Here is a 20,875-nt window from a genome sequence, read left to right as displayed (position 1 = left end):
GAATGCCTACCAACTAAGTCTGCCATTAATGTGCTCTTTCCCTTCTTGGAAGCCTACTGTTAATGCACCTAGTTAATAGCAGGGTCTCCCTTCAGTTAATTTATTAAACTTCATAGTAGATATTTCAGAAATCCTACTGAGGAAGTTATGTAACATTACTATTGAGTACCCACTGATGGCACTTCAGTCTGTGCTTTGGAAATAGAGATAAATAACACAAATCCTGTAGGTACACAGATTCTGTTATCATTGATGTACAAACCAAGTACCCTGGGACCCCAGAGGTGGAATTGGTAAATGTGATTCAAGAGGTGACTGGAGATGATTTCTCAGACGTTATATCCTTGACAATCAGCAGAGAAGGGGAAGGTCGCTTCATTCAGGCAGTGAGAAGAGAATGAACAAGGTACTATATTTAAAGAATAGCAAATATCCTGGTGTGGCTAGAGCCTGAGGTGTGTGGGGAACATATATGAGGAGTAGATGTGAGGAGTGTTGCTGTGGGCTGAACACCCTGGGTGGTTTGGGAGAGGGGTAGTGGGAGGAAAACAGATCAGCTCAGCTAGCTGCACAATTTGGCTGAGGGCAAGTTGGAATAGATGCTTGTAGATACTTGCTGTCATCGTTCTTGGGATAGAAGTGGGAAGCAAATGGAGAGAGAAGGTAAAGACCAAAGCTGAAGAAGCTACCATCTCTCCCCCTTACCCATCTCAGCCTCCCACCAGCCTTCTATGGTTTCATTGAGGTTCTGCGGGTCAGGATTGGTGGTTAAAATTGGATCATTTCATACTACCTTTTATTCTCTATTCCATCTCTAATCCAGTACATATTTAAGCCTCCCATCCCTGGAGGGAGATCCTGTTGTTCCCATTTGGCAGCAAGGAAACAAGCTCTAGGAGGGGAAGTAGTTTGCTCCTGTCATAGCTAAGAAATTGGTGGCACAAGGATTTAGACTGAGGTCTTTGTGACTTCAAACCACATGGGATTTACACCACAAGCGGTCTTCTTTAAGCCATCATGGCTTAAGTGGCAACTCCTTTGTAGGACCAGAGCTTCAGGAGCCGTTCTAGAGCCAGGCTCGTGGAGGGCTTTCGACATGGCTATGTGTGCACCTTTTCTTACCACACTCTGCCAAAAAAGGGCAAGTTATGTATATAGTCTTTAGGCCACACTCTAGTTTTTCTTCTGTACTCTTGGGAGGAAAACCCTTGGGGGGAAGAACCACCCACCTTATTTTCTAATCACTCCTGTAAGATGTGTTACATTCCCCACCCCCCAATCATTCCACATGTGTTTTTGACCACTGTTCTCAGTGGGACTTCTTATGCTAGGGTACCTAGAGTTAAGATCCTTCCTTCACCCCAGCCTTCCTGACCCATTAAAGTGTCGGTTATTATAGTAGATAGACCTGGGCACAAATTCTGACTTTGCTACCTGTGTGATGAGGATTAAATACAATAGTGTGATTAAAATACCTGCCACTTAACAAGTGTTAGTTTCTGTCCCTTCCTCCTGGACTCGCTTCTTTTATTTTATTTTATTTTTTTGTGAGGAAGATCAGCCTTGAGCTAACATCCTCCTCTTTTTTGCTAAGGAACACTGGCCCTGGGCTAGCATCTGTGCCCATCTTCCTCCACTTTATATGGGACGCCGCCACAGCGTGGCTTGACAGGCGGTGCGTCGGTGCGCGCCCGGGATCCAAACCTGTGCCGCCAGCAGCGGAGCGTGCGCACCTAACTTCTACACCATGGGGCCGGTCCCTGGACTCGCTTCTTTTAATTTTTCCGTTCAGAGTTTCAATAAATTGGAGTAGACTCTGCTCACCTTTCTTGGTTCTTTGTTTAATGGGTTGTAGGACAACATTTATGGATGTTATAGAACATTGTATATTTGAGCCAAGTTACCTTCCTCTTAAAGAGAGGATGTGTAACAAGAATATTAATCTGAAAAAGTCTAGAATTTGTTGGGAAAATTAAGGTTGTTTCAAACAAATTTTGATATATTCAACTTTATAATTTCCATATACTGTCTTCTTCGTAGTGAGTGCCACTGGCCCTTAAATTTAGGTAAATAACAGTGTTGGGGAGCTGTGACTCAGAGTCATAAAATTTTTATTCATTCATATAGGGTCCAGTACTCAGATTGGTGTGTGGTACTAGTTGATCTTAGTTTTAAACTATCAACTCTTGTGAAAAATGAAGTTAGGAACAGAATTGCTTGATTTGGTTAGAAATGTAGGAAATGTATATAGTGGTCTTTAGAATCTTAAAAAGATAAGAGATAAGTACAGATCTCTGCCGAATGTGAATTTTATTAGGGTCAACTAAGTATAATTCTAATAAATGCAGTCATCAGGTGGGTGGTGAAATATAACATGGTGAATTGACAAATCTTCTTTCCAGCAAAAGATTGTCTCTGTAGCTGTCTTGTAACAATAATAAGCACTGGCTATGCTTATTTATGTTGACTTTATTTCTAAGTTATATAATAAAGATTTAATAAATGTACAACCACTGAGGTAATAAAGAGTCACTGCTAGCAAAGTCTGGATCTTTACATTAAAACCGGCAAACACTCTCTGAATTTCATGGGGTTTTAAAACTTGGAGCAGATCAAAATTGTCTTACTTATCTATCCTTACAGAAGTTGTTTATCCAACTAATTTAAGAATTTTACCTCTTTTGTGTTTCTTCCCCTTTTCTAGATTTTAAGGTAAAAATACATAATTTTCTATTTTTATACCTTCCACCTCTTGTATTTGTCAGCAGCAGCAATCCTGAAGTCTTTGATGAAGAGCTGTGCTCTCTATTTAAATCCTTTCACTCTTCCTAAATGGAAGCCTAGTGGTTTGTATATTGTTGTCTTCAGCTTTTCTCATTAAGCCTTGGGCCTTCTGAAGCAAGCTGTGGCCTGGCTGTGAGAACCAGAGCTGGGCTTGTTGGGAGTGGCCTGCCTTGCCTCGGGATCCACCACTGAGGGAGCAGTAATTACCTCCCTCCTTTTTGTGCTAAAATGATCATGGTGAAGAATACAGTGGATTTAGACAAACCTTATTTTATGTCGTTAGCTCTTAGAGAAAGAAAGAAACTTGGAGGTGTATTTTTCAAATGAGAAACCGCTAGAAGCTGCTGATCCACATCCCCAACAGAAGGCTTATTTTGCATTTTTCAAATAGAAACACATCTAATCTCATGTCCTTGACCAAACAACAGTGCTCCAGTGTTCTGGGAAGACTGTCTTCTCTGATACTGCAAATAGTTCTGAGCGTGGAGAAGGAGGAAAGGGCCCTGGGCCCCTGGAGAGCAGCTGAATCTCTCTGGTGACTGGGGGAGTGACACCTCCGGGACTCAGCCTGTGCTCTGCCCTCTTCCCAAAGCTCCAGACTGAGAATGGTCAAAGGAAGTCTCAGCCCTTAAAAAAAAATTACTTGAGCTTGGTCATTTAAACTGGATGAATTGGTCCTTTCTGCAAGATTAATTGGCTTTATATTTTTCAGATTTATCTGAGTTCTCCTATGCTCAAGAATTAAATCTGCCTTTAAAAAATATTTGAGAAGTTTTAGGATCCCATTGTCATTTCAAAGAAAGCAAGATCATTGGTTCACAATTGGGGGCTTGCAGCGTTTCTGGATGTATTCTCCCACCACATACCTGACGTTTCACATACAATGTGTCTGTGACTGCCACTGAGTTAGTGTGTGACCTTGGGCAGGTCAGTCCAGCCTTTGTTTCCCTGTGTATGTAATGGGAGTAATTCCTGCCCTTTTTCAGATGCTTTAAGGTTCAAATGAGAAGGTGCGCTGGACATGTTAAAGACGCTAGGTAGTTTTATTAGTCCAGTTACTGTTGTTGAATTTAAAGATGTGGCTTGGCTTTCAGTAGTGGGATGGGGCAGATCAGGAGCAACAGAGAGTTGACTGAAGATCCAGCTGCTGTGGTGGGCATAAGGGTACATCCAGGTGAAATACAAATCCTGCCTGGCCAACTGTAATCCATACTCCAGAGGCTTAGCATTGGATTACAGCTTGTTGACCAAGCCAGTGGGATCAGGAGGCCTAGAAGGAATGCTAGGGCTATGCTATCAGGTGAACTGAGGGGGATGTAGTATCCAGATGGTGTTTGGGAATAAAGGGAGCTGGTGGATTTGGGGCATTATCAGAAGGCAGGGCAGCCCTAGAGAACTGGGGTTCCAGGCATGTTACCACCCTCAGTCCAACAAGGGTCCAGTTATCACCAGTAGAATATAAAATAGGAATTTGGATTTTACGAGACAAAAACTCAGTTCTCAGAATGGATTGCAAGATCAGGACCTTAGGAGCAGCTAGAGTGCTTTGAATGCTGAATCTCAAATTGGTGGGCCAGAACTTTTAAATTCCTTCTGCCTGAGCATAATCACATTAGAGACTGGGAGTGGGGTGGCTGCTTGCTATACCAGAGGATGAAGGGACTTTGGTAGAGAAAGAGGGGTTGAGAAGTTTGAAAATCAGGTGGGGCCTGACAGCCACAAAGGAAGGCTTTAACAGAATTAAGTTGGATTAGGTCTACTCGTTAGATTTGAATTTCCATCATGGAAATAATTAAAGTTATTGGTGCTATTATTTAATCCCAACTATGTCTTCTTTTAGAATATGGTATCTCCTGTGGGATTAGCAGAGTCTGATCCACTTAGTAGTTCTACAACTGTAAAATTTCTGAAGTGAATCCTCTCTTTGATCTAGTTCATTGTTTCTCCATGAGGGTGTTATTGGCACGTTGGGCTGGGCAGCTCCTAGTTGAAAGGGACATATTTAGCGTCATTGGCCCTTGGGTATCTCTAAGTCACTTGACAACCAAAACCAACACCAATAAAATAGTATCTGGAATTTGCTTAAAATATTCTGGTAAAAAAAAGAGAGGTATATGAAATGAGATTGGTAAATTGGTAATTGTTGCAGCTGGATGATTGGCACATGGAGGTGAGTTACACTGTTCTATTCCATTCCTGGTGGAGCAAGTGAGTCCTGCCTCTTCTTTTTATAGTGGTGGTAGGTGGAGGCCAGACAGATAGGCTGGTCGAGGCTCCCTGCAGTGTCTTCCACGCCCCAGCCCCTAGTCCTCTTGGCATCACAACCCCAGTGGTCTCCAAAAAAATTACTTTTTTTGTAATTGAACTGATCTCTCAAGGTTTGCTCCAGTTCTAACATTTTATTATTCTATGAGTTGAATATCTATAATCTGTTCTCTAGGAGGCCACAAACCAATTTTTGTGCTTCAAAATTCCTGCTTCTAGAGGCAGGCCATTGGTTCTTATAGACTTGGTTTCACCACTTCCTGTGTGGCCAAGCTACTTAACCCTGAATCTAAGACTCAAATTCCTCATTTCCCCAACAGAGGCTTTCGATATATGTTGAATCTATTCTCTTCTCCTTCCTTCCAAACCACAGCTTCCCCAGAACCTACTTTCTTCCTACCACCGGAGTATATTTAACCTATATCCTATTTTTTTCCTAGTCATTGGTAAAGTATTAATTAATGAATGACAAAGGATTGATTTTTATCCATTGAAATTTAATATTATATTAGTGCCTTGACTCAAAGGATTAATTTTATGATAAAATTTAAAAATCTTCCTCTCTTTGGTGAGATGGGGGTTTGAGGGGCAAAGAGACTCTTAATATTCTTTGACTAGACCCAAGGGGTTCCACGAACTTTTTCTGTAAAGGGCCAGATAATATTTTAAGCCTTGTGGGCCGTATGGTCTCTGTCACAACTACTCAACTCTGCCATTGTAGCAGAAAAGCAGCCCTAGACAATATGTAAATAAATGATCATGGCTATATTTCAATAAAACTTTATTTTCAAAAAAGGTTATGGTCTGGATTTGGCTCATGGGGCCTTAGTTTGCCCACAGCCCCTGGTGTAGACACTGTTACCAGTTTATTAACTCTGAGGCTGGCTGCATCAGACTCCTTTGGAGATTGTTACAAATACAGAAGCCTAGGCCTTACCACACCCCATTACCCCAGCCATCAATATTTACAATCCAAAGTAAAATTCCCATTCATTTCTAGATAAAGAAAAAAGTTTGTGTATGGTTATTTTAGTCTTAAGAATTGCCAGGAAGCCTTGCATTATTTAATTGTATGGCAGTTTTCTAAAAGGGAAAGAATGAAGATGAAAAGGTTGCTTGTATGCTTGAAATGGAGGACTTGCCCTTTTAGACTAAAAGCTCTGCTCTTTGTATTCTATTTGAATAGTTCCTGAGAAATGATCTTTGCCAGGCTGTTGAAAAGCTAAACGTTTGTCTTATTTTCTTGTGCAGTTAAACATGACTGGGAAAAAATGACAGAAGCTGTGCAGAATCACATTGGCTCTCTGAACTGGGGTTACCGCGTAGCTCTGCGGGAGAAGAAAGTCACCTATGAGAACGCATATGGGCAGTTTGTTGGTCCTCATAGGGTTAAGGTAATTGTGTGATAGCCTGAGTGGCTTTTTTAAAATTTTGTTTTTTTAAGCTTTGGTTGGGGTAAGGGGAGGAAACGAGAAAGCGATTGTCCTAATGAAAGTTAATAGCCACTGTGACCCAGACTGTCCAGTTTGGTGATTTTGCAGTCACCTCTTTTTTTTTTTTTGTGAGGAAAATCAGCCCTGAGCTAACATCCATGCCAATCCTCCTCTTTTTGCTGGGGAACACTGGCCCTGGGCCTATCTTCCTCTTTATATGGGACGCCACCACAGCATGGCCTGACAAGTGGTGCGTCGGTGCGCGCCTGGGATCCGAACCCAGGCCGCCAGCAGCAGAGCGCGTGCACTTAACCACTATGCCACGGGGTCAGCCCCGTCAGTCACCTCTTGTTATGGGGCTTTCTCTTGTGGTGTGTGTGGTAAAGGGTAAGAATATTGGATTCAGGGCCAGGTGACCCAGATTTGAGTCTTGGCTCTGCCCACTTCCTAGCATTATGACCTTCAGCAAGCCCCTTCACTGCACAGAACCTTAATATCTCTTTCTTAACTGCATTACCAAGTTTTATGAGGATCAAATTGGACAATGTGGTGAATGGCCTTTTCAATTATAAAGTGTATGATTCTAAAGGGATAATAACTTATTAAAAATTGATATATTGTTTCCTGTGTAGACAACAAATAACAGAGGCAAAGAAAACATTTATACAGCAGAGAGATTTCTCATTGCCACTGGTGAAAGACCACGTTATTTAGATATCCCTGGTGACAAAGAATACTGCATCAGCAGGTAAGGAAACAGTAGCAGGAGAAAAGAAAAACCCATTGTGGATTTACGCATTTGCTTTTTTCTTCAAAACCATTTAATCTGTTTCCTGGAATTCAGAGATTTTTGCCCAAAGAGATGGGGGATTGGGAAAAAAGAGAAAGGAAAAATTAGTTTACCCAAGAGAACACTTAAAAAAGTCAAAACTATGAACATTGGTCATCTTATCACCCAGAGTTAATACCACTGCTAACATATAGATATATGCTTATAATATTTATATTTGAAATTTATATATGTGTGAGTATATATTATAAATATATACTATATAAAACCAGATGGATATTTACAAACATTTTGTAAAATAAGTGATACATATGTATGTATTCTTTTTGCAAAACTAGGGTTATCTCTTACCCTCTAACACTTCAAATGTGGATGCTAAAAGAATTAAAGGATGGCAAGCCATTTAGGTTTATCAGAACCTAGTCCCTACTCATTGCTGTTCAAATGGTCACGGTGTCAGTACAGAGAGACTTTCTGAAATAAGTGAGTCAGTCAGGAAGGTTTTGCTGTGTGATTTATTTTTGCCCATCAAGTGATAATACTGGTGACGTTGTTGAGTTTTAAATTATGAAGTCATTAAGACAGATTGTTGATAAATATGTCTTCTTGGATGCTTTTGACCCAAGAGTTTCTGATTGTATTATAAATTACTCATTTTTAGGCTCCTTTTTTTTTTTTTTCCTTGTAATATGATTTTATCTTTTGTGCCTCATCTGGGGCAGCTCAGGTGGCAACTGTTATCATTGTTGTCTTGATTAGGCTCTCTTCTCAGATTTAAAAAAACTCATTCCCCAACAATGCTTTTATGATCTCTCTTATGTCTTGTATATCCTCACTTGACTGGAAGATTTTGTCAGATTTTATTTTTTATAGTTGGCTTTTATGTTACAAAGACAATATGTTGAAAGTTTTTCCCCACCTTTCTCCCCACTCTTGATAATTGGTGTTCCAGATGAGAAGTTATGCAGCTTTTCCACCTTGGAGAGAGCTTGAGTGGTGGGATGAGGGTGGGGGTTTAGGTTTGCAAATGTGTGATTTTAAACACATAAATGGAGAATTACTCTGAACAGTACAAAGTCATTTTGTTTGACCATGAGTTGGACTAATGTCAGAAGTTATATGGTTTGCTATGCTAAGCCACGGTAGCTTGAGCTACTCCCAAAGCAACTGAGTGACAAGAAAGGGAGAGTGTCTAAGACCTTATAAAAACTTCTCAAATGTTATGTGTGTAGCGAATTGAATGTTTTTGATCTTAAAAATGTCTTGTTTTTAAAAAGGTAAAAATATTTACTTTGATTTGGTCATTATTCACATATAAACATTTTTCTCTTCTTTCTTTCTTTTTTTTTTTTTTACATTTCTTTTCAGTGATGATCTTTTCTCCTTACCTTATTGCCCGGGTAAGACCCTGGTGGTCGGAGCATCCTATGTTGCTTTGGAATGTGCTGGATTTCTTGCTGGCATTGGTTTAGATGTCACTGTTATGGTACGGTCCATTCTCCTTAGAGGATTTGACCAGGACATGGCCAACAAAATTGGTGAACATATGGAAGAACATGGTATCAAGTTTATAAAACAGTTTGTACCAATAAAAGTAAGTGGGGTTGCCTGTAGGTAAACCATTAGGAGTGCTGTAATTCCTCAACTGTGTTATATAAACTTCTTCATGCCCACCACCTGAGTAGCTTTGTTCTTATTTGTAGATTAATAATTTCTTCCTTCCCTTCTCCACTTTCTTACCTTTGTTTCTCTTCTGTTTAATGCTTCCTTTTATGCATTCCTTTATTTTACTATCTTTGGTCTGTTAAACTTTGTTTCTTCATACAGATCAGTGATTTAAATGAGAGTTCAAGACTAGGCTGTTTTTTTTTTTTTTCATACAATATTTCTCCTTGGTATACAGTATAGTCAACAGATGCACTATTTTATTCTGGCTTCCCTAGAAATGATTATCTAATTTTGGTATGTGGACTGTCCTTTTTTTAATTTAATCTTCTTTTGAAAAGGCTGAATAATATGCCAAGTCATATTTGGGTCTTGTTGACGCTACCACAACCATTTTGAAACATAAGAGTGACAAGATCAATCACTTTGCATCTTAGCAGACTAGTAGTTTCTTTTAGAGCAGGTCAGAGTGGGACTATTTTGTTAAAGTTAAGGAATTTTAGCTGTCATTTTTTTGATTGCTCAATGGGTTATTGTGGGACCATGAATCTCTTAGTGCTGATAGTCATGAGTTATGAGTGTTGGGATCAGAATGACCTGAATTCAAAGACTGTTCTGCCAGTTTCTTGCTGTGTGACTTTGGGAGAATGATTTACGTGTTCTGAGCCTCAGCTTCTTCTGTAAAATGAGGATGATAAATAGCACCTATCTCAGAGTTCTTATGAGGATCAAATTAGCTTATATTTAGTTAGAAAATTATTAGAACAGTACCTGGCACAGGGTAAGTCTAAAACGAATCTATCTCATAAGATTGTTGTGAAGATTAAGTGGCAAATTTCCTGGAAGTTATTGTGTTTAAAGAAATGTGAGTGTTACATCATCACATTATTTATTTATTTATTTATTTGCTTGAGAAAGATTCGCCCTGAGCTGACATCTGTGGCCAGTCTTCCTCTGTTTTGCCTGTGGGTTGCCGCCATAGCATAGCTGACGAGTGGTGTAGGTTCATGCCTGGGAACTGAACCTGGGCCGCTGAAGCAGAGCACGCCAAACTTAACCATTAGGTCACTGGGCTGGCCCCCCATCATCATTACATTATTTACCTTAAATAAATAGATAGATAAATTAGCTGTGTTTTGGGGAGTAGAGGTATATGTGCTATATTTGCACTAGGACTATGATTAAAAAACAACGGCTGTATATATATGCTATACTGATAGAAAAGTTACATCTTCCTTTATAGTATCTTAACATTTGGGGAGTCGTGGGCCCTTTGAGATCCTGGTGGACTATCCCTAGTGAAATAAACCTGTGTCTGTGCACATAACCTTTTGCTTGGGTTACCAGGGTGTCTCTGATCTCCCTAGGCAGGTAGAGAATGCTAGCTGTATTATAAAGTGACTGAGTGGAAGAAACCTTCTGCAGAGAGGAGGGAGAGAGCACATTTTGGACAAAGAACATAATATGTGCAAAGAGGCTATGGGGAATAAAATTGTTCTAAATGCAGAGAATGTTCTAGGTACAGAAAAGGTCTGACTAGAACACAAAAATGAGTAAGGCAGGAAGGAATTAGAGGTGGGATGAGGCCCTTATCATTTTTAAGCAAATCTAAGCCATGGACCAATTCAGCTCTTCTCCAGAGATTTGAACATTTTAATTTAAATTAAACAGGCAAGACATTTCCGATGTGTTCAAAGGGGCTTACCTATATAAGAAAGAATGAAATTTGAGAAGGAAATCTTTACTGTTTGTTGATGTTGAAAATAAAATGACTGTTTTCCCATACAGAGTGGTTGTATTTCAAAGATAGAGTAGAAATTGCGGTGACTTTATGGGTTTCTCCCATTAAATGTTTTATAGAAACCCATAATTTGGCTGTTATTCAGAGACATCAAAGGTTAATTACATACTTGTAGAAGCCTGCAGGTGACAGAGTTTCTAAGTCACTGTTATGGAGTCTGTAGGTTATCACTGACATCTGTGTGTAGTGGGTTAGTACGTTCCTCATTTGCCATAGCACAAGTACCCGGGCTTGCTCATTCCTCCCTGTATCCTTAACAAGTGAAGACAACCCCTAGTTATGATAAACACACATACCTCCTTGCCCACTATGATTTTTAGGGCTTTCTAGCTGTTATCTGTATGATGATTGGCCTGCTACCGTGTCCATTCTTGCTGACAAAGCTGAACGTCTAGTCAAAAGAGAATCCTGAATTTGAGCAGCAGTGGCTCTCCAGGGCATTAATGGTTCTGGGTGAGTTATAAGATAGGAGCCTGGGAAAAGCAATAGGTCATTGGTTTAATTTTAGGGATTGTAGGGTGCTGTCTCTGGCTTTTTCCTTTCCTACTTTTCCCTCTGAATTTTATTCTTTTGAGAGCAGTTTAAAAGAAAGCTCCCCTAGTAATCATTAAGCAGTGAGAAAGAAGAGGAGAAATAAAAGAATCACATACCATCCTAATGATGCTAAGGTGAGGGAGTTGGCATAAAAGAACTTTCAAGCTAGATTTTATGTTTTAACTTTGGGTTAAAGAGATAGAAGAGGAGGACACAATTATTCACTTGGATACATGTCTTCTTGTGGAGTAAGACTTGATCACTCTTATAGGTTGAACAAATTGAAGCAGGGACACCAGGTCGACTCAGAGTGGTAGCTCAGTCCACCATGGGTGATGAAACCATCGAAGGAGAGTTTAACACGGTAAGGACTGGACCTAGGTCAGTACTTCATTAGAAAGCAAATAATGTGCTTATTGGGTATTTGCTGGGTACTTCAATGGCTGATTGCTATTTCCAAAACCCATGGTTCTATTCCTATTCTAAGACATCCTTATTACTTGTGATATTATAATTGGTTTGGGTATAGAGATGGTTTCAAATTTTTCTCACTGTAACTTAAAATATTTTTTTCCAAATGGCTATAAAAAGGCATCAGCATTTTTTTTGTGTGTGTGAGGAAGATCAGCCTTGAGCTAATATCCGTGCCAATCCTCCTCTTTTTTTTTCGCTGAGGAAGACTGGCCCTGAGCTAACATCTGTGCTTATCTTCCTCCACTTTGTGTGGGAGGCCACCACAGCATGGCCTGACAAGTGGTGCATTGGTGTGCGCCCGGGATCTGAACCTGGGCCGCCAGCAGCAGAGCGCGCGCACCCAACCATATGCTACGGGGCCGGTCCCAGCATTTTTAAATGAGCTAGAATTTCTCTGTCCTGTGTTGTTTCCTTTTATCTCCCCAGCCCACCCCTTTAAAAAAATACTTTAATTCAGTCATAAGCTATGGTGCCTTTGTCTCTAATCTTGGCTAGATTTATTTAAGGAATTGTCAACTCCTTTTTGCTTAACAAGAAACAAGAATTTTTGCTATATCATGTTGAAAGGATTTTATTTAAAACATTTTAATTTGTTTAAACTCTTGCATTATTTTCTTAATAAAATCTTTCTTTCCAGATCTGGAAAATGAATCAGATTATCTTAATAAGCAGAGAAAAATATGATTAAATAACTCATGCAAAGCCTTCTTGTTAACAATCACTGTATATTAATAATTTTTCAGGTGTTGCTGGCAATAGGAAGAGATGCTTGCACAAGAAAAATTGGCTTAGAAACCGTGGGGGTAAAGATAAATGAAAAGTAAGAAAAAAATCTTTATTATGTCCTATTGAATACTATTTCAGTTATTTATAATAGTGATTAATACTGGAGTTTCAGATTTTTAAAGTTAATTTTTACCATAGTTGGGACGTTCCCTTTTTTAGCTTAGAAAACTTCTTTCAGTGCCCTTCACTGAAATTTCCTATTTGTTTGTTTTTCCTTTTCAAAATCTAAATGAGAGAGATACTGACTTGTTTTTTATTTCTTTAACGTGTATGTGTACAAATGCGTGCTTTGAGCTTCCTTAAATATGTAGATTTGAACTATGTTTAAAGTTACCAAGTTTTAGGATCACCAAAGTGGTCACTTCATTTTTAGTGACAGCTACAAGTATGAAAACTGATTTTTTTTTAAGGTAAAATCCTTTAGACTGAACCAGGGCACCAGATAACTGAGACTGTGGTACCTGCTTATGGGAGTGGCATGGGGTGCTTCCCAGTATCACCTTTCTTACATCCAAGTGAAAACAAGTGCTGTGTGTGGTTACCTACTTGGAAACTGAAAATACAGGGTTTGTTTGTTTCCTTCCAGGAGTAACATTTATTCAGGAGAAGAGATTTCCTAATCTTAGTGTGAGGATTTTTGCTCTATTTTTTTTTTCCCGTTGGGGTGGAGAGACAAGGGAGTTGAGGAGGTCACTAATAAGATTTAGCAGATCAGATGTTCCATCATAGTAATAACCTGCTAGCCTATTTCCAGTTGGGTCCAAGGTTTAGGTTTTGTATAATGTTAACAGCTAACATTTATTCTGTGCTTACTGTGAGCCGTGGACTGTTGTGCTAGATGTTTTATATACATTCTCATTCAGTCCTTACAACCCCTTAGGGTGGATGATGGTATTCTTTTTCTTTTTACTATTATTCCTGTTATCATTATTCCCCTGGATAGGTGGGAAAATGAGGCTTAGAGATGTTAGATAGCTCTCCCAAGATTGTAGAGGTGATAGCTACAGACCTGGTTATTACAATTTAGAATCCACATTCTCAACCACTGTGTTCTAGTTCTCCCATTCTAGGGTTTCTTATAGTTTTCTTAGTCCTCTGATTTTTTGAAATAGCCAGAATTGTCTCTAGGCTTCTGGTTCCTCTGAACTTTTTTTTTTTTTGGTAATGCATTAGAACCTTGCCCTCAGCTGGAGTCACAATTTTGGGCTTCTTTGGGAGAAAGGAGATTTTGTTCTACTTAATTAATAGTGGTAATTGATGCTGATTTTAACTGAATGAATTTATAGGACTGGAAAAATACCTGTCACAGATGAAGAGCAGACCAACGTGCCTTACATCTATGCCATTGGTGACATATTGGAGGGAAAGCTGGAGCTCACCCCCGTAGCCATCCAGGCAGGAAGATTGCTGGCTCAGAGGCTTTATGCTGGCTCCACTGTCAAGGTGAGTGTTGCGTCCCTCACCCACTGAGATACTGCTTTTAATCATATTCCCAGTTCTCTATTTAGGGGTGGTTGTGAAGTTTTCCAGGTCTTGAATAATGTAGTTATTTTGATGATGGCATCCTAGATGTGCTGTATTAACTGTATTCCAAATGAGACATTGCTAAGACTGCTGTACCTTTGTGACTTTATTATGAAAAGTGTCACTCTTGGAATCACACTATGAATAAAATGAGCTTGGTTAATCGAGTTGCGGCACTGTTATGTTCCATATACTCATAATAGTTGCATTTTACATTAATTTCATTATTACCAATGTAAGTATAATTTTCTAAATCTTTTTGTGCACCTATCTAAGCTATAAAAGGATTTGGGGAATCTAGGTAATAATGTCACTGTGCAGAGCTGCTTAAACCAATATTCAGACTTTGTTCCCTTGTCCTTTCTAAAAATATGTTTGCTGCTCTTGGAATGTTGAATGTGTTACATTAATGTTTTAAAGTGGTTTTTAAAAGTCAGTGTAGGACATTGAAATTCTGAGGTATTTCCTGGGACCAGATGGCGAGAAAAGAATAAATATGCTCTAATTATTTTTTTAAGACTGTTTTTTTTTTTTTTAGAGCAATTTTAGGTTCACAGCAAAACTGAGAGTAAGGTACAGAGATTTCCCATATGCCCCCTGCCCCCACACATGCATACCCTTCCCCATTATCAACATTCTGCCCTTAATTATTTTTTTAAAAGGATTCTGGAAACATTGATTGTAAAGAATTTAGTCACTACCCATTTTCTTTGTGCGTAAATCATCATGGGTTGATTGAGGTTGTTTGTAGTAATGGTAACCTCTAAGAACGCTGCTTCTGAAATTTGTGACAAGCATTTTGAATGTACCTGGGGTTAGTTTGGATTGTAGCATAATAAAATCTTATATTCGGAAATTAACAGGATTGAGAGTAAAAAGGGTTTTGAATCCCAGATTTTCTGATCATCCAGGGAATAGCACTTGGTTCATTTAACTATTTGGAATAAACTTAACCACCTCTTTGAGTGAGTTATGTCTTGTATTCACTGTTGCAGTTGTTGAGTATCTGGTAAATCAAGAAAGAGTATTTAGAAATACAGCTTGAGATGCATTTAATTTGTTCTTGACCTTAGATCTTTGTGGTTTCCTAAAATGGAGAGAGATATATTTATATACCACCAATAACCGAAGGTCAAACATGCAAAAATTTGCTCCTAAATAAATTTGAAATCATTGTAGCACAAAATTCCTAAAAAAAAATTTAATGACTCTTGCCACCCACTTTGGACATATCCTTCCATATGTGGGGATAGAACTGTATTCTAGCATCTGTCAGGTAGAGATAATTCTTAAAGTGCCTTAAGGTTTTATCAGCATCTGAATTTAATGTAAATTGAAATTAAAGGACTCTTTTTTGGTTTTTTTCCCCCTTATTTTTAGTCTAACTAATATGACAAGTACTTTACTGAACAGGGAAGTAAACAGGAGCTGGTCAGTTCCCTGAGTTTGAAATTTCGGTCTGTCCTTCAATATGTAAATAAAGCTGAAATACTAATAGATATCTAGATTAATGAGTTACTCAAGTTAGTTTTTAAGCAACAGCATAATCTCTTTCATTTTGCCCAGCATGCTTTAATGAGAACATTCCCACATATCTGAGAAGGTAGAGGATCCACACCCACCTTCCTCCCTTTTAAAGGAGCAGCTCTCTATTGAAAAATTCAGCTTAATGTAAACACCTGGCTGAATTAAATCTATTATGGGATTTTTAGAACCCAAAGTGAATCATGGACGTTTGTGCCTTCCTCCAAAATTGATATCATATATTCTTTATTGCTTCACAAGAGTTTTGGAGGAAAGGAGACAAAGAACAGCTACCTTTGAGTGCTTCCAACGTGCCTGGCACTGTGCTAAGTGCTTTATACACATTATCTCATTCAGTCTGACGACAGCCGTGAAGACTGACGACGTATTACAGGAGAATTAGATAACGGTCTAAGGTCACAATGCTAGTAGGCAGCCAAGCGTCAGTCAAGTCCAGATCTGATTGTAGGTACTGCTGTCTTAACCATGATGAGTTATTGCCTAAGAGAGAAGGAAGATTTGGGAAGTATAGATTATAAAAGAATAGGCAACGAGGATACAAAAGACATCTCAGGACTTGGACTCCACCAATTTGCAAATATCTCTATAATTTAAATTTTTCTGAATGAAATAAAGTGGAACATATATTGGAAAATTTTAAATGAACCTTTTTAACACTTAATGATTAAAGTCGTTTTCAAAGCTGCTGTAAATATTTGGCACTAAATAAACGAAATATTCCATTATTTAGGGAACATGAAGGAATGAAAAAAAATGTTTTTATCATTTCAAAAACTGATAGAGCGGGGCCGGCCTGGTGGCGTAGTGGTTGGGTTCGCACGCTCTGCTTCAGCGGTCTGGGGTTCACGGGTTTGGGTCCCCGGTGTGGACCTATGCACCACTTATCAAGCCATGCTGTGATGGCGTCCCACCTATAAAGTAGAGGAAGATGGGCACGGGTGTTAGCACAGGGTTAATCTTCCTCAAGTAAAAAGAGGAAGGTTGGCAACAGATGTTAGCTCAGGGCTAATCCTCCTCACCAAAAAAATTAAAAATTAAAAGAAAAACAAACAACTGATGGAGAATAGACCATAAAACTGAGTCAGCTATAGATGATGGACATTCCATTAAACTCTTTAAAAAGCCAAATGATAAGACACAAATACCAACTTTAAAGCACAGAATGATGGACACTTCAGCAGAATGACCAGTTGTCATTTCTTGGATCTTTTTAGAATTGCTCTCAAACACCTGAAATACTTTTATTTTTACATATAGTAAACATTAGCATCTTTTACATATAGTAAACATTAGCATCTTTATTTTTACTTCAAGTGGTATTTTATAAGTTAACTCTTTTTTATAGTAAATATAAAATATTTTCTGTGGAAACTGCAGAAACCACAGTACATGTATCTTCAACTTCAGAACGGGTTATATTCTAAAACTTCATTAAGTTGATTGTTGTGAAAACTACGAAGTGTTTTTTTCCAAATAAAAATATTAAAAACAATGATTACAAATGGAGGTGGGGGTTGGGCACAGGGGGTGAAGGGAGACATGTATATGGTGATTGACAGACAATAATGTACAACCAAAATTTCACAACGTTGTACACTAGTAAGACATCAATAAAAAAATTTAAAAAACAAAAACAATGATTACATTTTCAAGCTAGGCCGTGACAGTCCATTTAAGCCAATTAGAAACTGAATTCTGGGACCTAGGAGAAACATATCTTTTATGTGGATCCAGATTTCCATCTGATATACCATTTTCTGCCTGAAGAACTTCATTTAACAGTTATTTAGTGCGTTCCTGCTCGTGGTGAATTTCTTGGCTTTTGTTTTTCTTTTTAAAAAAAAGTTTATTTTGCTTTTTAAAAAAAAATTCATTTTTTGGAAAGTATTTTTGTTGACTATAGAGTTCTAGATTAACAGTGTTTCTTTAAATGTTTTAATGATTTGCCCGTTGTCTTCTGCTTGCGTAGATTCTGAGAAGTAGGCTATCGTTTTTATCTTTGTTCCTCTTAAGATTTTTTTTTATCACTGTTTTTTAGCAGTTTGATTATTGTATGCCTTTGTTTGCTTTTCTTTATAATTATTACGCTTGTGGTTTGTCAAGATTCTTGGATTTGGGGCTGGCCCAGTGGCGCAAGCGGTTAAGTGCGCGGGCTCCACTGCCGTGGCCCGGGGTTCCCCGGTTCGGATCCTGGGCGCGCACCGATGCACTGCTTGGCAAGGCATGCTGTGGCGGCATCCCATATGAAGTGGAGGAAGATGGGCATGGATGTTAGCCCAGGGCCAGTCTTCCTCAGCAAAAAAAGAGGAGGATTGGCAGATGTTAGGACAGGGCTGATCTCTTCACCAAAAAAAGAAAAAAGATTCTTGGATGTGTCAGTTTATGGTTTTTGTCAAATTTGGATCAGCTGTTCACTTATTTTTTCTGTCTTTCCTCTCCTTTTTTTCCTTCAGCCTCCAAATAACGAATGTTGGATCCCTGGATATTATTTTGTGGTCTCTGATGCTGTGTTCATGTTTTCCACCCCTGTTTCTGTGCTTCATTTTCTTAGCCTATTGCTGTATCTTCAGGTTCACTGATATTTTCATCTGCACTGTCTTGGGTTGTTAATCCCAGTCTGTGTAGTTTGCACTTCAGATAGTTCTTTTCATTTCTACAATTTTTTTTCTTATCTCCTCAGCAAGTTCTTGTTTTCCTCTGTCTTCTGAATATTCAGAACCTGTTTATAATAGTTCTGTTAATGTCCTCTGCTAATTCTGTCATCTCATTTTCAGTGTATGTTTCTGTTGATTGAGTTTTCTCTTGGTTTTGGTTCACATGTTCTCGCTCCTTTGCATGACTTGTTACTTTTGGATGGATGTGGACCTTATACATATTATGTTGTTGGGTACTGGGTTTTGTTGAATTCCTTTATACAGTGTTGGACTTTGTTCTGGCAGCCCGTCAAGTTACATGGGATTAGTTTTATCCTTTTTTAACTTGCTTTTAAGCTTTTTAGGGTCCGTCAACAGCAACCTTTCATCTAGAACTGATTTAGTTCCACTATTAAATCGATGCTCTTCAGAGGACTCTACCCCATTCCTCTTGCATTCTGAATTCTTTCTACTCTGGCTGTGGGGACGGGAACTATTTCTGGTCCTGGAAGAGCTCTGGTCATTTGGGGGCCTATTGCTTTCCAATGGTTCTTTCCTCACCTTTGAGTACTTCCCTCTGACACATTTACAGATCAGTACTCGGCCCACATCTCAGGAGGACCTCTCTGCAGATCTCAGGAGTTCTCTGTGTGCAGCTTCTCCCATGATGGTGTTCTGCCGTGCAGCTTCGACCCGCCTTGCTACCCCGAACTGTGATCTCTGTCTCCATAACTCAGCAAGATGGCTGCACTCTGCTTGAGTTCCCTCTGCTTGCACTGCATCCTAGAAACTGCTCTGGGCTGTCACTGGGCAGTCACTGGGCTCCCCTCCCATGTTGTCCTTCTCTCGGGGGTAACAGTCCTGCACTGCCCGTTATTCAGTGACTACAAAGTGCTGCTTCCTATTTGTCTGAGCTTCTAGTAGTTCAAAGCAGGAAGGTAAATCTGGTCCCTGATAACACCGTTATGGCTGTCAGTGAATGTCTGCCTTTACCTTTGAATCAGAATTTCAAGGGTTTGTGTTCTTCTTAGACAAAAAGGACTATATTTATTGTTTCTAGAGGGAGGCACATTTTAAAGATTTCTCTCGTTTTAGAGAGTGAGAATTGAATTTCTCATATTTTAAATGCAGAATGTTACTTAGGCTCTCCTCTGCGTACAAATGTAACTAGTAGGTTTTTACTAAATAGCATTTACGAACACATTTTACCCTTAATACGTTTTTCACAAGTCACATCAGCACGTTAAAGGTTCTGAGAAATCTGATACTAGAGAAACCTGTTTATTTGCTTAATGCAGCCTTTTACAAACTTGTCTGACTTCAGAACCTTTTTGTCATCTACACCTATTAACATCATAAAATACGCTCTGGGAATACTGTCCTAATCATTAGCTTTTTTGTGTCTATGGTCTTTATTACTATTTTAATGGCTGCGTAATATTACATTGAGAGTATGTACTATAGAACCCCTTCCTTATTTGCCTTTTAAAGCCACTCTGATGTTGCCCCTATTGATGAGTACTGCAGCAATGCTCAATTAATTCATGTAGCTTTTTCTATATATTAAATTATTATTATAGGTTTCTAAAAGTGAGATTATTGGGCCGAAAGGTATAAAATGTTTTTATGGCTCTTAATATGTATTACCTAATTGGTTTTCCAAAGAAGTCACTTAATTTCTGTCACTGATAATATGAGACTATCAGCATTGGGTACACTAGTATTGTTTTTGGTTGCTTTATTAAAGAGAGAAAAAGTGTGTCTTTGTTGGTAGATGGATGGAGAAGCCACGTGAATCAGTTATTCATGACCAGTCTTGCCAGACTTCAAACTTCTACTTGACATCAGTTAATGGTTCTCAGTGTAGGTTTATATCTGGGATTGAGGCTTCCCATACATTTGGTAGAAATTTATTAGTCTATTTTCCTCTCCTAATTTTGAACCTTTTTGAAGTATACCCTTTTTTGACTTACAAATTCTGTCATAACTCTTTTCCTCCATTTTGAAACAGTGTGACTATGAAAATGTTCCAACAACTGTCTTTACTCCTTTGGAATATGGTGCTTGTGGTCTTTCTGAAGAGAAAGCTGTGGAGAAATTTGGGGAAGAAAATATTGAGGTAAGTTCTATTCTTTACTCCTATGTTAAGTTACCGCTACTTTTTTTTCAAAATTTAAAGTAATTTCAGCCGTTTAGAAAAGTTGAAAAATAGTACAAAGAACTTCCGTATACCCATTATTCAGATTAACATGTTATTAACATTTTGCCTATTTGTTTTATACTTTTCATATTCTCTGTATCTCTGTGTATTTGTATGTATGTTTTTTTTCCTGAACCATTTGAGAAGTAAGTAGAATGTCTCTTTACCCCTAAATACTTCAGTGTGTATTTCCTATGAACAAAGACATTTCCTTATATAGCCACAGTGTAGTTATCACTTTTAAGAAATTAATTAATTTCTTAAATTAATTAATATTGATGTAATACTTTTATCTCATCTACCTTCTGTTTTTCAGTTTCATCAGTTGACCCAGTAATACTTAGTTCTACTTTTTAAAACTGCTTTTACTGGCTTTTTTTTATTATTAAAACAGTATTGTTGGAAATATGAAAAATATAGGAAAAGAAGATAACTAAAAAT

General features: G+C 38.5%; 1 protein-coding gene across 7 annotated transcripts in view; it reads left to right on the top strand.

The window, feature by feature from the left end:
• TXNRD1 (thioredoxin reductase 1) overlaps nt 1-20,875 on the top strand; it is a 64,109-nt gene that overhangs the window by 27,525 nt on the left and 15,709 nt on the right. For all 7 annotated transcript variants that reach the window (XM_058568533.1, XM_058568529.1, XM_058568532.1 and 4 more), the window contains 7 exons: nt 6,301-6,443; nt 7,115-7,230; nt 8,641-8,866; nt 11,544-11,636; nt 12,490-12,566; nt 13,819-13,975; nt 20,246-20,353. In XM_058568533.1, coding sequence (XP_058424516.1) covers nt 6,301-6,443; nt 7,115-7,230; nt 8,641-8,866; nt 11,544-11,636; nt 12,490-12,566; nt 13,819-13,975; nt 20,246-20,353 — 920 coding nt within the window. The remainder of the gene's footprint in view (nt 1-6,300; nt 6,444-7,114; nt 7,231-8,640; nt 8,867-11,543; nt 11,637-12,489; nt 12,567-13,818; nt 13,976-20,245; nt 20,354-20,875) is intronic.

The sequence above is a fragment of the Diceros bicornis genome, chromosome 25 (genome assembly GCF_020826845.1).
Source record: "Diceros bicornis minor isolate mBicDic1 chromosome 25, mDicBic1.mat.cur, whole genome shotgun sequence".
NCBI classification, from domain to species: domain Eukaryota; kingdom Metazoa; phylum Chordata; class Mammalia; order Perissodactyla; family Rhinocerotidae; genus Diceros; species Diceros bicornis.
The sequence above is the reverse complement of the archived record's forward strand: the minus strand, read 5'-3'. Positions and strand labels throughout refer to the sequence as shown.